We start from the raw sequence: 17,409 nt of genomic DNA, 5'->3' as shown, positions 1-17,409 counted from the left end.
AGTTACAATGTTAATTCAGTTATATCCAGATACAACATAAAAGCAAGCCTTTGAAAAACAGTACTTACATGAATGTCATCCATAATCAGGCTAAAACGAGGTTGTTTGCTGTACCACAAGTGGATAAGCTTCATGGAGTTATCATAATTCTTAACATATTCAGTGTACATTTTTAAAAAAGGGGCAAAGTTCTTCATGATATCTCCTATTCTTCTTTCTGTTTCCCTGAAATACATAATTTATCACAAAGCGTTGTTCTTGCCATAACAGTATTAGTCAAATTGTTTTTATTTTCATATGTATGATCACTGTACATTTTTAAATATCTTGTATAGCATAATAATGATATAATACAGTTCTTCAAAATAAATAAAGCAACATGCTTGCAAGAAAAAGTTTGTATGTTGTTCTTCCTGATGTACCATCAGAAAATATTTAGTTCCATAAGCTACAACTGATCAAAACAGCTGAAATTGGCACATTAAAATTTATTTTTGTAAAATATGTTGTTCTTCATCAATTTTTGATATAAATCTGAGCTTCATAAATATTTAAAAATATGAAGTGTATGTTTGTGTGCGTTTTCTTATAGCAAAGCCACATTGGGCTATCTGCTGAGCCCACTGAGGGGAATCAAACCCCTGATTTTGCATTGCACATCCATAGACATACCACTGTAATAGCAGGGGGCTAAAAATAAAAAAATCTACAATGTATATAAAACTGAAACAATGATGAAAATTAAAACCAAACAAAAACATATGCAACTTTGTTTATTAGAACAGATGTGCCATTTCTAGAATTAAGATATAGTTATAAAATGCTACCATTTCTCTAGTCGTTCCTTAAGTTGAGGAAGTAAAAAGTCATGGTGGAGTTTGTAGATTGATTTCAGATTTGAGAACATCTGTGTAACAACTTCCTGTGGAAACATTGGGTGAGCTCGATTTTCTTGATCAACACGGAAAGCAAAGACCTGGTCCAGTAAGTACAAGATTGATACATATGTCCTTTCAGTTGTTAGGATCTCCAAAGCAATTTTATGAAGAATTTGAGGTATCCTGTCTATTTTTCCTTTCTTATTTTCATGCTGTGGAAATTAATGAGAAAGATTAAGGTTTAATATCAATCAAAAACTCTAAATAGTTAACATTCAAAGTTTCAGGTTATAGATGGCCAACATACATTACCAAAAATATTGTGACATTAACTTATGAACGTTTTTGAGGCAATAACCAATGGATAACTCAACAACATAGTCTCTAAAAAGCTTATATCTTGGTTTATTAGTCATACTTAATTTGCAAGTGGTACACAAGAGGGAAAGCAGCTAATCAATACCATCAACCTCCAACTCTTGTTCATTTTGATGTACCATCAGATACAATTTAGTTCTACAAACAACATGTGATCAAGCTCATTAAAACAATCACATTAAAATTTATTTTGTAGAATAAGTTCCTTATCAGCTCTTTACAGCCATCTCTGTATACCTGCTTTGTACCTTTCAAATTTTGGGTTTCTCTTTCTTTAGTAAATCACAGAACAAATTTTGCTACATATTAATGAATACTCTATAAGCAGAATATTGTATATAACCATTCCTTTCACAACTTATAAAAAGCCATTGAAAGTTGTCTTCCATTTTTCCTCAACTTGTTATTTGAAAGGACAACTTTGGACCTATTTAACACGATATGTTAGATATAACATGTTTCTGTCATTATTTATGAAAGATAACATGTTCAAGATTATTTACAGCAGTTAAAACAATATTTACCTGCCATTTTATGTTTCTTATGATATAATAAATCATTTTGGGCTCTTAATGACACCCACCCCCCAAATGGTACAGTGGTATGTCTGTGGACTTACAACACTTGAAACTGGGTTTCTTTACCTGTGGTGGGCAGATTACAGATAGCGCATTGCATAACTTGGTGTTTAACTACAAACAAACTCTTGATTACCTCAAATGTTTGATGATAATTCATGTTCATTAATTTAATCTCTTTGTAATGTTACATAAAATTATTGGGTTGAAATTTTGGATACCAATACAGTGACTGAGTATGTCATATTAAAACAATTTTAGAACCACCTCACACCATAACAGGCCATGTTGCCACATTCTTTGATCTGATAATAGTCCTGCATCGTAGTTTCATTGCAAAAGATTCCATATTAAAACAATTTTAGAACCACCTCACACCATAACAGGCCATGTTACCACATTCTTTGATCTGATAATAGTCCTGCATCATAGTTTCATTGCAAAAGATTCCATATTAAAAGAATTTTAGAACCACCTCACACCATAACAGGCCATGTTGCCACATTCTTTGATCTGATAATAGTCCTGCATCGTAGTTTCATTGAAAAAGATTCCATCTTAAGGTTGTCATATATAAAGCATTACTCTCCTTTATGCTTAATTTATATAATCCACCTAATGCACAGGAGCAATGGTTTTCCAGCACCTGGTTCAACAGTCCTCTCATGCACAGCATCACACCCAGTGACCTGACAGTATGTCTTTGTATAGAATAGCATGAATAGTACTTGATTTTAATTCTTAAGGTATGCTTTGGTTGAATGAGAGGTATGATTGGAAACCTTATCTTTACGAACACAAACACTGTTGGACTCATTTAGAGACAGAGATAGTTTTTGATTGCATTGTGTACTGTTGCTTGGAGCACATGAAAGGTTTTTGCTATTGAGTTTTTTGTTTTTGTAAACCACTGGCTGTTAGAAGACGCTTACCACGGCTGGAATATGTCTTGTTAAATATCCTTTCCCTGTTCGGGAAAGACCAAGACCTGGTAGACCAAGTTGATCAATATTCTGTTGTTTTCCAAAGCTATTAAATGCAAGGGTTATTTTTGTCTTGAAAGATATAAATCCCCGATATGAAAACATCTTTGTAATGTTAGTATATAAATAGTTTGTGTTGGAAAGGTCTGTTACATACTCTTCTCAAGACCAAACAGTTTTAAATGAAATCACGTTATTAACAAAAGTGACTTCGGATGATTTATTTCAAAAACAAAAAGGCACTTCATTTATTTCTATCCAGTTGTCAATAAAAATTTGTAGATATTAACAACTACTTCTAGTACAATTTTTACAGGAAACACAAGATTTGAACAGAATATAAACATTAAAGACATATATTTATTCACAATTATATAGATAAAAGAGACTATGACATTATCTGTCTACATATATACTTATTTAAATCCAATGGAACATTAGAAAGTTTAAAAAAGTTAAACTTGATCAGAGAATTCTAAACCTTTTGCAAGTAAAAAACAGTGACTGAATTTTACTTAAAGGATCTTTTGGTAACGTATATTTTCACATTCTCGAAGGACTATCGGTATTTTGCCTACCAAGGGTTTTAAAACCACTTTTGTAAAGATGTGAGACTGCAAATATGCTGCTGTGCTACTGGGGGGTTCTTCTCTGTAAATCTGTAAACATCCCAACAGTACAATATAAAGATAGTAAATTACACAATACGATAAACATAAATTTTCAAGGAACTGAGAACTGGTAATGTAATACATGAAACAAACAGTGGTTTTTGCATTAGCTACATTAACAATATTAATTAAAACTGTCCTTATTACACTAATCAGGAGTTATCTATATTAAAGACATATTGATATAAAAGCAGAAATGAACAGAAAGACATAATATTTGTTACATATGCAAATTAACAAGTAAATAGACAAATGAGATAAGTATGTACATAATCACAAGCTGATAAACAGTCAGACAGACAGACCAGATAAATAGGTATACGAACATTTATTGACAGACATGTAGATAGATATTCACCTCAAGAGCCATCAAACAACCTGAGTCATTATGAATGTCCACATCTTGTACACTGCTGTTATCAAATTCACTGGGTTCTCCAACTGTGTTAGTTGCATCTTCCAGAGACTCTTCCTCATCTTCACTCTCCGAAATGCTTTCATATCCTTGTTCATACCTCTGTATCACATGTTCAGTACTAAATCTGGAAAGAAAATAAATCTAGAATAAATATTTGCATAAAAAAAGAATCAAACAAGACTTTTGTCAAGATTATCTAATTCCATAAAATGTCCTTACAAAATAAAACCTGCTAACATAATGATAATTAGAATCAGTCCAACATATTACAACATATCATTTAACACTAATAAGTTAAATCAGTGGTTCTCAATTCATGGATGTGATTCACGGTATCCATTCAGATGGTTTGTTTGTTTTTTAATTTCACGCAAAGCTACATGAGGGCTATCTGTGCTAGCCATCCCTAAATTAGCAGTGTAAGACTAGAGGAAATGCAGCTAGTCATCACCACCCACCGCCAACTTTTGGACTACTCTTTTACCAACGAATATGGGATTGACCGTCACTTATAACGCCCCCACGGCTGAAAGGCCGAGCATGTTTGGTGTGACTGGGATTCGAACCTGCAACCCCCAGATTACGAGTCGAGTGTCTTAACTACCGGGTTATGCCGGGCCGCCCATTCAGATGGATCGAGGAAAGGTTAAACAATTATGAAAAAGAACGTGGCAGTATGCCAAATAGGTCCATCGAAATATAAAAAGAAAATAATAATCAGGTGGTCCGCGAACGATAATAATCGAGAACCACGGAGTTAAATAACAGAAACGAGTGACACATAGGTGAAACACAAATATCAAAGTCTATAGACTTTATTAACTTTTCCCTTATTTTGTGTGTCAGAGGGGCGTTCAATAACTGTTAGTCGCGTGTTTATTTATACACGGTATTTTTTGAAAATAAGGGGAAATGAAAGATTGTCTCACTCAACAGAGTTGAACACATACGTTCGTTATAAGGCGTTGATTAGTAAACATTTAAAGAGTATTATAGGAAATATTGAAGGTTTTCCCAATTGTGTACGCTCTCTTGTGTACAAATATATTTCATTTCACATCTCTTTAATTATTTATTGGAAGCCTGAAATACGTCATTGGTAATTTTACATAAATATATCACTTTTATTAGGAAGTTTTATTTTTGTGAATACAAACTCAGAAAGATATTTAACATCATTTGTTTTGTTTGGAAAAACAAGTATTTCAAAATGTTGGTTCTATAAAGTTGGAACGGAATTTACTGTACTACTATATCCATTACATGTGATTTACTCTACTACTAAACCTACTACCATAGAGTATAATGTACTATTAAAGCCCACTATAAATTTGAACATTGCAACAAACAGCTGTCAAAATTCAAGAAGTTTGCGATGTAATGCATATTTTCTAGAAATTTAAAATAAAAATACATGCAACCAGCAATCCCTTATTTACATTATAAATAGAAATTAATATAATATTAATTCATATAACAAAGAAAACAAACGATATTGATTTGCTCATACTTAGCATTAAGTTTACGATAAAAGTTCCGATAAATGAGTATGGAGAATCACATTCATTTAAATCGCAAATAAACTTTTAAGTAATTAAAATGCTAGTTCCGTCCTTTAACGCATACAAACACTAAAGTATAAAACTGATTACCGTGTTTCTCCGAAAATAAGACAGGGGTTATATTAATTTTCACTCCAAAATATGACACTAGGGCTTATTTTCGGGGGATGTCTTATTTTGATATATTAAAAAAATGAAGTTACAAAGTAAAAATTATAAGACCTCTAAATAAATAGAAATTACGAAAAACATTTCTTTACAGAAAGCAGTAAGATTCTTGCCCTGTGATTCCTCCACTATGCTTCTTTTATACTCGATCGAATAACTTTTTCTTACATTCATCTCGTTCTGGAGTGAAAATGACTAAAAAAATTATATTCTATTTAATGTTGCAAACTATTAAACTAACCATTTGAAATAAACTATTATTAAACTATTAAACTAACTGATTAATACTTAAACAAACTAATTAACTAACTATTAAACTAATTAATAAATTAATTTTTTTTTATTTCTTTCCTCTTCCTGCCACTCTTAACTAGGGCTTATTTTAAGGGTAGGGCTTATATTAAAACTATCCCCAAAAATCACACTAGGTCTTATTTTATGGGTAGGTCTTATTATCGGAGAAACACGGTATCTCCAAAGTTGTCCACACAGAGCTATCATGTCACCAGTCAAGTTTTTATTTAAATATCTTCACTAAGCCATTTTATATTATTTTAATATGTTTTATATATTTCAGCAGAATTCGTCGATTTGTAGTAGATCAAACAAAGGAAATATTCTTCTACACGCCCAAATATCAGGATATTATAGCGAAAAATAACTAGTTGTTAACCAGACAAATATGAATGCAATAGAATTTCTCCATCATTTCAACAGTTGATGTTTAACTGACCTATAAAAGTAAGTCTTTACTTCAAGAATTGTGAAAAATATGCTTGAAAAGTTTAGTTTAAACTTGTTTTAATATTTTAATTAATTTTAGGCCTGTTATAGATTATCATTACAAAGAGAATATGGGTGCTTTAAAACAAGGTTATTTTTACGTATGAAAGTCACATTTTACTAAAACATTTATTTATATATGTTTTTGTATTATCGTCATGAAAAAGCTAAATCACCAAATGATACAAAATTGCAGCAATTTTACCGTCCAGCTACACGTACTGTAACCAATCAGAGCAAAGTTCACTCTTCTGCCACTTTATTAATTATGTACAACTAAATATATAAAATGTTCCTGAGTGGTTATAAAAGTGAACTGAGAATAAACCAAAGGTATAGTTTCCGATACCCGGGTAGGGACTTATAAAACTGTTTATATAAGAAAATTAAAGTGAAAAACTATGTAGGACACAAACTACATTTATAGGTGTACGAGAGTAATAATGTAGTTTCATCACATTTTCTTTTGAACAAAACAAAGTTCCCGTAAACCAAAAGAAATACGTCATGTTGGTATTCAGAGAAACTTCATTTGCTTACGTAAGTTCAACGTTTTTAGAAGCAAACTTGGTTGCTAATCAGAAGTGTCAAAAATTCACACTACTGAGAATTAAAATATAGATTAGTAATACGTTCGTGTTTTTCTTAAATCGTATTTAACATCACTACGAAGAGTAACATTAAAAAAAAAATCAACCAAAGCGTTTGCAAGTAGTTTTTGGGTATATACATATTTTTATATAAAGTAGTTAAAGCTTAATATAAGTTAACAGTCAGAAGACCGCCCGATTCTTCATCACATGAGGGAAAAAAACAAAAAATATGTTAACAGAAGACTATATATCATGTTTATATATAATACCAATAAATAATCTAACAAGCAAACACACTGAACTCTCTAACGTTATACATTTGATATATTAGTTATACGTGTCATAGTTAAATCGGACATGTAATTTTCAACGTGTTACATATAAGGCACTGGCACTATTCTTGGCGTCGTTAGATATTTTCACAATATTTAAGTTGCGTAAGATTGTTTTTATTTGTATCCATGCATTGACGTTTCACATTAAACATAAACCATGGTTTAGGCATAGTTTGTCTAAATAATTTTTCCAAATCTATGAGTAACTCGTATGTATCATAAAACCTGAAGATAACCAATAACATAATAAACGAGTATATGTGTTTTCGTATTGCAAAGCCACATCGTGCTATTTGCTGTGTCCACCGAGGCGAATCGGGCCCCTAAGCATTGTAAATCCAAAGACACGTAACATACGAACAACAAGGAAACTACTAATCTCGTTACGTACCCCCTTATAGACTTTCTATGCTAAAATCCGAGGTTCGATTTCCTGTAGTAGATAGAGCGCATTGTGTACTTTAGCACTAAAAATAAACAAAAATACCGTTATGTAGTTTTGAAATTTTGTAAGTTGTATATATTTTTTATCTCTGTAAGTTATTGTTTATATGTTTGTGTTTTTCTTTTAGCAAAGCCACATCGAGCTATCTGCTGTGTCCACCGTAGGGAATTCAACCCCTGATTTTAACATTGTAAATATGAAGACTTACCGCTGTCCCAGAGGGAGATTTCTTGTTTGTTATTAAGCACACAGCTACACAAAGGGATATCTGTGCTCTGCCCACCACGAGCATTTAAACCCGTTTTCTAGCACTACAAGCCCGTACACATACTGCTGTGCCACTGTAAGAACATTTTATAATAAATGCCAGTTACGTAGTTTACTTGCTTAGTATGTTCCAAGTGCCAGTTTTTTAACCAAAAACACAAACAAGCAAAGAAAATAAAACAACATAGTATACAGATAACAAGGGAACAATCGATCCCTTAAGACTACCATTAATTTTATAAAATTAAGCCCACCCTTTATTTTTCAGAAAATTACTGATTTCCTTTTTTAACCCTTTTCATGTGCTGGCCTCCACTACTTCTGATGAAAAGTAATCCATTAGCCAGTCACCTTGTTAAACCAATAAAACTGTCTTAATTAGAAACTAGATTGGGTTTTCATAATGTTTTCTCTCGTTTTATCTAAAGAATATAGCACAAAGAATTCACAGACCTTTATCCTAACGATCCTCTGAATAATCTTATAAATGTTAATAAGATCACTTTCTACCCTCCTCTTCACTCCTTTGGGCCTGGCATGGCCTAGCGCGTTAAGGCGTGCGCTTCGTAATCTGAGGGTCGCGGGTTCGCGCCCGAGTCGCGCCACACATGCTCGCCCTCCCAGCCGTGGGGGCGTTATAATGTGACGGTCAATCCCACTATTCGTTGGTAAAAGAGTAGCCCAAGAGTTGGCGGTGGGTGGTAATGACTAGCTGCCTTCCCTCTAGTCTTACACTGCTAAATTAGGGACGGCTAGCACAGATAGCCCTCGAGTAGCTTTGTGCGAAATTCCAAAACAAACAAACAAACAAACCTCTTCACTCCAGAAAATAAGTTAAGAAATTAACTTATCTCTGTAAGAAAATCATTCCTTTCATTCTGGGAGTCACCGCAGAAGTTCTCTTCTGAACCTTTTCCAATAAGATAATATCCCTATTAAGTAAAAAGACCAAAAGTGTATACAATACACTTATAGCAATTTGGCCTATATAGCAATTGTACAGAGAGACAATCTCCTTTTTCACTTGTAATGAATATTTCTATAAATACACTATAAAATTCTTTTAGATTTAATACTAGCAACAAAGCGCTGCATTATCCGTTTGTGTGAGTCTCTATCTACATGAGATTTGTACCCCAAACTAAAATAATCCAATTGCATTACTTTATACTTATCATGAATAAAAGCAATTTTACAACCATATGTCCAACTTACCAATTGATCCGAGTAATTCTTTAATACATCAACACTTTCAAAATAGTTACAAAATTCACAAGAGTTTAATGTCATCAATTTAATAATGTACTAATTATTCCCTTATCAATATAAACAATGTAAAAAATAAAGGCCCAAACGTACACCCCTTAGATACGCTACAGGTAATAAACCTTCATCATGACTTGATCCCATTAACAACCTATTGTTTTATCTCACCTAAACACCCTAAATCCAATTAACTAGTCATTCCTCAAACTTTCCTGCTCCCCTCCTCCTAGTGGCGCAATGGTATGTCAGTAAATTCACATCAATAGAAACCAGATTTCCATACCTGTTGTGGGCATAGCACTGTGCAGCTTTGTGTTTAAAAATATCAATCTACCAACCCTTCCGATAGGATTTTCTCACCTCATCTTCTGTGTATAACTGATAAAAAGCTTTATTGAAATCTACATTTTTCTATTCCACCCAAATAATAAGCAGCAGCAGCGGAAAAACGTTAACGGATTAGTAGGTACGATTTCCCTTTATCGGATCCAGGCTGGTTCTTTTATTATTATATTATATTTCACAAAATGATTTTCCAAATATTCTCTAATCAGATTCTCTAGGGCTTTCTCCACTATAGAAGAAGACTAACTGGTCTATAGACTCCAGGGCAACTTTTATCATCCCTTTAAAAATATGAATAACATTAGCAATTTTCCGGTCTTCAGGAATCTAATCACTGTCACTGACCTACCAAAATGAAAGAAAGAGGCTCATACTTCTGATCATTGATCTCTTTTCGAATTCTGAGGGTAGTCTTTGTATGCTTCTACTGCTTTCTCCATACTTAATCTCTCAGTATTTCTACTTAACAATAAGCAATTAGTATACGTGATTCACGTCAATTTCCCACCAACACTTAAAGAATTAGGAATAAGGTAAAAACAAAAAAAGAACCTTTAAAAACTCAGCCACTTCGCAGTATTCAGCAAAATTCTGGTCATCACCATTCTCTAAAGGCCCAATTCCCATTTTAATATTATGTTTACCTCTAATATACAGTAGATACTCGATTGATGTACACCTCAAAACAACGAGCACAGTGCTATTAAGGGCAGAAATTTTAGTCTTTTTTATTTTTTCTACTATTTGTAAGCAAACTAAATTTTCGAATAACAGGCATCTCGATATTACGAATTCAGAGCAGAGTTTTTAGTCTCGTTCTCTATAGGAGCACTCAGTAACGTGTACAGTCATCTTTGTATACCACTAAATTCCACCGCAAATCTCTCTGAGACCTCCTGTTGACAAGTTCTATGTCATGGTAACGTGTAGCTCTGCAAATCTTTTATCCATATGTCAATTTATCTCTGGTTTTCTCTTTTCTCTTTTTTAAAGAAATATGCCTACTTTAATTAAAATCAATTTCATTTTTAAATATATGATCTGCACTACATTACATTTTCTTTCCATTCACAAATGACATCCTTCCTCGTGACCTCAACATTAGCTCTCTGGAAATTAGGAACTAATATATATATATATATTTAATCTCAAGCTTAATTATGCATTCATCACATTTCCTACAATATTTCCCATTTTAACTCTTACAAACACATCGTCATTAACGTAAAACACTAATTATGTCAAAATTACATCTTTGGGCTGAAATAACGATCACTGGTACCGGTAACAATTGTTCTCGAATTAGTTTACTACTAGTTATACAATATAATTATAGCAGTAATATACTATCATTACGCATTGTGAACCTACAAAAGTATGTTAGCCACTCTGAATGTTTGCTGTGCAAACCGCGTCTCTTGGACTTTTAAAATTTATGAAGCAACAACCCGAGTAATTTCCAATAACTCTTTCAATCTGTAAACTTTCTAAGAATCATAGTCACTTTCTGTAAACTCTTTATACAGAATAACTTATTAAATGCACCATTAAAATAAACTGTATTTAAAACTTTTTTCATTCATTGCTTTATTTAATATCCTTATCTGCGTATTAATTAGAAAAACAATGTCAAGGAGACCGCTGAAAGTGTAATATCGTAGTTTTGTTTTGTATTTCATGTGAAATTACACGAAAACTATCAAGGCTAGCTATCCCTAATTTAGCAGTGAGAGACTGGAGGGAAGGCAAATAGTCATCATCACCCACCGCTAATTATTAGACTAAAATTTTAACCAACGAATAGTTGGACTGACTGTACATTATAACAGCCCTACATATGAAAGAGCGTGCTTCAATATCACAGTTTAAACGAATAAACACATATTGGGATGACTATACTTTTACTGAATACAGAAACCGCGAGAAAAATAAAATCTTTACAACAGTTACGTTACACATAACTGAAAGGAAATATTTAACAGTCATCAAAATGGTTAGTACTTATAAAGAAAAATAAACACCGAATAAAACCAAATTTTCCTGTTTTAGTCATTTCTTAAGTGCTGCTCCGTATGGCGGTCGTAGGCTTCTATTACATGTAACAAATTTACAGTTATACGTTATTTCTTAATATCTTCGTTTCTTTCGGTTTGATGCGTGTGACGTATATTGTAGGATGTGTATTGCGCAAATCCAGACTGTCCTCTAAATGTGTAGAAGATACTCGATAGTAAGAATCAACAATATTTGTTTGAAGAAAACATTGCTGAACGTTCTAGAACCTTAAACTATATAATCCAATGCACCAAGAGGAAATATTGTTATTATTAGTCAGCTACAGTTAGTGTGCTATAGCCCTAGAAAGCTATAATTCTGATTAATGCCTATTAATCGGAAAACTACACAATGTCACAATAAACATTTATAGATTCCGTATATTACATACCGTCCAATTTATGTGAATCAACTTCGACGTTAGTGTTTCCACGGGGACATTAAATATCTTCTTCGATACAAAGTCAGTGGTGTGATGCTAACGAAGCTAGCTAACTAAGCTAAGCGAGGTGTGAAAATACCAACTCAGAGTTTATTTGCTCGTCGTGGACCTGGATCTTCGATAAAATATTCATTTCTAGACTGTATATAAGACTAACTATTGTCTGTAAGTATGTAATATTGTTGAACATAAATCATTATTTGTAATAACGTTATTACAGATTTTATTGTTGTTTGTATATTAAAATATATTTGTATTAAAAAACGAAAATTGCTGTATCAGTCTTGTCGGCAAATATAAATTTGAAACATATTAACATTTAATTAACTTCTAAATTAAAATTTCTGGCTGTTTGAAATCTTAATACGTAGTAAAGATAATATAATAAATTGGGGTCTCGCGTCCAAGATCTGAATCAATGATAAAATTCTTTCTGAATTCAAATTCAGATCTTAATTCAATTTATTTGTATCAATGCGAACAAGATTTGATCATGTCAGATTATCAAGGTTTTCTTAAATCACTTCTCTCGAACAACTAAAAAGAAAAAAAAGTGAATTGCTCAAAATTGCCTAAATTTTAGAAATGAGGGTTAAAAATCAATGGGAAAAATAAACTAAAAAAGCATATTTTTGAAATATTAGTCGATGATTATTTCTCGTCTAAGGAAGCGTTAGAGGAATACTCTACTGTCTATACCAGCCAATGGGTTACGTCGCTCAATTCGCAATCTGAGGGTCGCGAGTTGAAATCCCCGTCACACCAAACATGCTCGTCCTTTCAGCTATGGGGGGCGTTATAATGTGACGGTCAATCCAACTATTCGCTGGTGAAAGAGTAGATCAAAAGTTAGTTGTGGGTGGTGATTGCTAGCTGCCTTTCTTCTAGTCTTACACTGCTACAAGAAGGATGGCTAGCAAAGTTTGTCCTTGGGTAGCTTTGCACGAAATTCAAAACCAAAGCGAACTCAAATCAAAGATAAGTCAGAAATCCAATTAAAACTCATACAAATTGAACTTGTACAAACCTATATCGAAGCCCAAAAAGAGCAAGCCCCCATCAAAGTTGAAAGAGAGAAGGAACGTCTGGAGGCCGAAAAAGAAATTAGGCTGAGGTTGAAAGAAATGGAAATTAGACTCAACGTAGATTGAACAAGACAAAATGACAACATTGAACTCAATCGGTATATTAAAGTATCACCATTAAACAACAATGAAGTCGATAAATATTTCCAACATTTTTGAGAAAGTTGCCCAAATCATGGAATGGGCCACTGGAAAATGGTTATGTTGCTTTCTTTCTAGTAGATTCCATTATTTATGATAAGGTTAAAGTAGCTATCCTCAAAGCCTCTAGTTTAAACTGGAGGCTTATCACCAAATGTTTCGAGGTTTTACATGCAAGACAGCCAAACTTATATGGAATTCGCCCGCGAAAAAGAGGTTTATTTTGATCAATGGTGTAATTCTATGCATACTGGCAACAGTTTTGAAAAACTAAGACAATTATGTTTAATTGAAGAATTTAAACGTTGTACAAGTGACGACCTCAAAGCTTATTTGGATGAAAAAAACTTGAAACAACACACAAAAAAATACTTTTCCTAACCATTGCACTTTAACTCATAAACCCACTTTTCATAAAATTGTTTGTTTCTTGAATTTCGCACAAAGCTACTCGAAGGCTATCTGTGCTTTTTCATAAAAAGATATTATTGTAATCTGAGCAAAAACCTGCACCTATTCAATCCCCTAAAAGTGAGAATTCTTATAAAAACAAGCTCCTCTAGTTTATAAGCTTCTGACGGTCAGGATACAACTTCATCAATATCATCAATGCCTGTCTGCCATTTCTGCAAAACACCTGGTCACGTTATGTTCGATTGTTGGAGGTTGAAAAGGAAAAAGAGGCAGCACCCAATATATTTGTGTCCACATATGGATGTAGTTTCACCAGATCACCCTATGTTATTGGTTTGACCACTGTCGAAAAGCTGATGTAGTTAGGAAGGAATTTATACTTTTTGTATCTGTTGGTTGTGTAGTTAGGAAGGAATTTAGACATTTTGTATCTGTTGGTTGTGTCTTTGACAAATGACACTGATAATCCCAGACCCATACGTATTTACGAGTTCTGCCACTGATGAATTTGTTATTGCTCAGGGTTTTGAGGACGACTTTGTTGATTTTCCTCTTCATAGCATTTATTTAACGTCAGACCTACTTTTGGAACAAGTTTGGTTACAGTAAGTCCTACTCTGTCAATTAAGTGGGTATAATTATTTTTTGGGAAACGATTTGACTGGAGAAAAGTTGTTGCCGAACCCAAAATGGGTACCGAGCCGATCACTGTTTCATCTAAGGACGATGTTGTTGTTGAGGGGAATTCAAACGTGTTTCCCTCGCATGCTGTGACTCATGATCAAGATAAATTAAGCACAAAACAAAAAAAGACACACATGTGTTCAAAGGACGACATTATAAATTTGTCTTAAACATTTTTTTTGATCCGATGGGGATCTTATGAATAACTGTCCTATTGGCAATTCATTGATGAGTGACAATGATGAAAGTGAGGGATCCGATTCAACTGGGGGAGTTCCATTTGCTAGAAGCAGACTGATCGATGAGTAAGAAAAAAATCCACAGATCTCTTCACTATTTAATATACACTCCCGAAAGATGAGCTGAAGAAAGTTCCACATGGTTACTTTTCAAAAATGGTGTGCTCAAGAAAAAAATGGAGTTATCAAGTTATTTGTATTGATTGTGTTGTGTATTGTCATGATTATTCAAGCTGTATAATTCTTTCAAAATGTATTATATTTAATGTATTGTTATCAATGTATATACATATATTTTAGTTACAAATTGTCTAACGCTAATTTTATAATTCCTGAGAAGGGAGTTGTAAAGGATTTACAGTCATACGTTTATTTGAATATCTACGTTTCTTTTAGCTTGATGCGTGTGACGTATATTGTTAGATGTGTTCTGCGCAAGTCTTATCTGTTCTCTAAGTTTGTAGAAACTTCTTGTGAGTAAGAATCATCAATATTTGTTTTACAAAAACTCTAGAGTGTTCGAACATTGCTGAACGTTCTAGAAACTCGCTTTAAACTATATAAACCAATGCATCAAGATGCAGTATTGTTATTCTTAGTCAGCTACAGTCAGTATGCTATAGCCCTAAGAAGCTATAATTCTAATTAACGCCTATTAATCGGAAAACTACACAACGTCACCTGGAACGTTTATAGATTTCGAACATTACATACTGTTCAATTTCTGTGAATCAACTTTGGACGTTAGTGTTTCTACGAGGACATTAAATATCTTCTTCGATACAAAGTCAGTTGTGTTACGCCAAGGAAGCTAACTAAGCGAAGCGAGGTGTGAAAATATCAACTCAGAGTTACTTTGTTCGTCGTGGACCTGGAATGTCGACAAAATATTCATTTCTAGGTCGGATAATTACTATATACTAATTATCATTTAGTTTTCATCCTATGTTCCAGCAGTTACTTTGATGCCTTCTTCTGTAGAAGTCCGTTTATAAAGGCACATCTTAGAATTGTTAAAAAATGAGTCACACCACCACACATCACTGAATGTACTGCCCATAGCAAAGTAAGAATAAGATCATAAAGATAGACAAAACATCTCGAAAGTTGACAAAATAAATAAAATAGTGATCGTGTCGGCCACTAACCGTGGCAAGATTCGTTACAACAAGATCACTCAGTAAGATTCATTTATGTGATTGTATAAACCACTAACCAAAACAACATTTGCTAATGACCAGACCACTCAGCAGTTGAAATAGAATTAAATAATTATTTCATGCCTACTAATATTAATTTGACTTGTATTTTAGTTAAAAGAATTACTGGCGCTCACAAACCTCGTGTAGTCTTATTCATAGTTTTTGTACTTCGCGCAGTTAAATTGCGCTTTAAAAAAATCCGATATAAGTTTCGAATTTACTTTAACTAAAAGAAGTAATAGTATTCAACTATATCAAAGCTTTAACATGGCGATTATTTTATTATAGTTTTTTTCTACATTAAAATTAGAGCATGTATAGCTTCCGACAGTATTGGACAATTGAAATAAAATTATATCACAAGTAGCAAAGTCGGTTGTGTGAAAATTGACAAGCAAGTACTCCCAGCAAGTTCTTTATTTGTTTCAGAAACACAATGAAAACAAATTTTACAGTATGGAAATGTTTTTCTGTGTTTGTTTCAGATTTTCACGCAAAGTTATATATGAGCTGTATGCGCAATTCGCCATACCTAAGTTTATCTTGGCAGAGAAACCCTTATAACCCGAGCACTTTCGAAAGGTAGACACTACAACACTACACAGAGAAATAAACAATTCCTGGAAAGTATGATGACCTCTATGACGTTACTAAACTAAATCTTTATATATCACTCGTTCAATTATAGTGGGCATTCTCAGATTGCCCTTGAAGAAGAAAGTTCCACCTTTTGAAAGAGCTCGGGTTATAAGGGTTTCTGTTTCAGTTTTATCAAGACTTCTTGCACCTACGTGTTTTAGCACACCATGAACTTAATTTTAACCTGTAACAGATTTACTGTTGTACATTTATTTTAGTGCCTACGTTTGTTTTAGTGTATATTGTTGCAACGTATATTGTTTGCTGTGTATTACGTAAGTTCCGCCTCTTCTCAAAATTTGTAGAATACTGTTGTATGTAAGAATCAACAATGTACTAGGTGTGTATGCAAAACTGGTGATTGACAGTATTGTTGCCAAGTGAACTTTGGTGAATATTCTAGAATTTCTCGTGAATCGTATGAAAGCAACGCGCCAAGAAACAAGAAGAGTGTTATTAGTATCGTTACTGGATAGCCACAGTGTGCCATAAGTCTTAGAGGATATAATTGTGATTAATGCCTATTAATAGGAAAATTACAGAATCTGACCAGGAACATCTATAGATTTCAAACATTACAAACTGTTCAACTTCAGTGAATTAATTTCGAACTCCATTATTTCTACGAAGACATTAAATATCTTCGCCAAAAAAAGTCAGCTTGTAAGGGTGTGAGGCCAATCAAGCTAGCTAGCTTAAGCGAGTTGTGATAATATCAACTCAAAATCAATTTGCTCGTCATTAACCTGGATTGTTGATAAAATATTCAGTTCTAGACAAGATAGAAAACTCAGTATAGTTTGTAAGTTTGTAAAACTGTTTTATATAAATCATTATT

General features: G+C 33.2%; 1 protein-coding gene across 8 annotated transcripts in view; it reads right to left on the bottom strand.

Moving 5' to 3' along the window:
• Positions 1-17,409, bottom strand: part of LOC143222177 (FYVE, RhoGEF and PH domain-containing protein 1-like) — a 101,001-nt gene that overhangs the window by 43,529 nt on the left and 40,063 nt on the right. For 7 of the 8 annotated variants that reach the window (XR_013012055.1, XM_076448251.1, XM_076448256.1 and 4 more), the window contains 3 exons: positions 3,847-4,030; positions 828-1,090; positions 69-225 (listed from right to left, as the gene is read on the bottom strand). Coding sequence is in view for 7 of the 8 variants with exons in the window: in XM_076448251.1 (XP_076304366.1) it covers positions 69-225; positions 828-1,090; positions 3,847-4,030 (604 nt within the window). In the remaining variant the exon portion in view is untranslated. Of the gene's footprint in view, positions 1-68; positions 226-827; positions 1,091-3,846; positions 4,031-11,691; positions 11,749-17,409 lie in introns of those variants that run through there. The other variant, XM_076448255.1, reaches the window with a different exon arrangement.

The sequence above is a fragment of the Tachypleus tridentatus genome, chromosome 8 (genome assembly GCF_004210375.1).
Source record: "Tachypleus tridentatus isolate NWPU-2018 chromosome 8, ASM421037v1, whole genome shotgun sequence".
NCBI classification, from domain to species: domain Eukaryota; kingdom Metazoa; phylum Arthropoda; class Merostomata; order Xiphosura; family Limulidae; genus Tachypleus; species Tachypleus tridentatus.
Note: the sequence above shows the minus strand (reverse complement) of the source record. Positions and strands in the feature narration are given on the sequence as shown.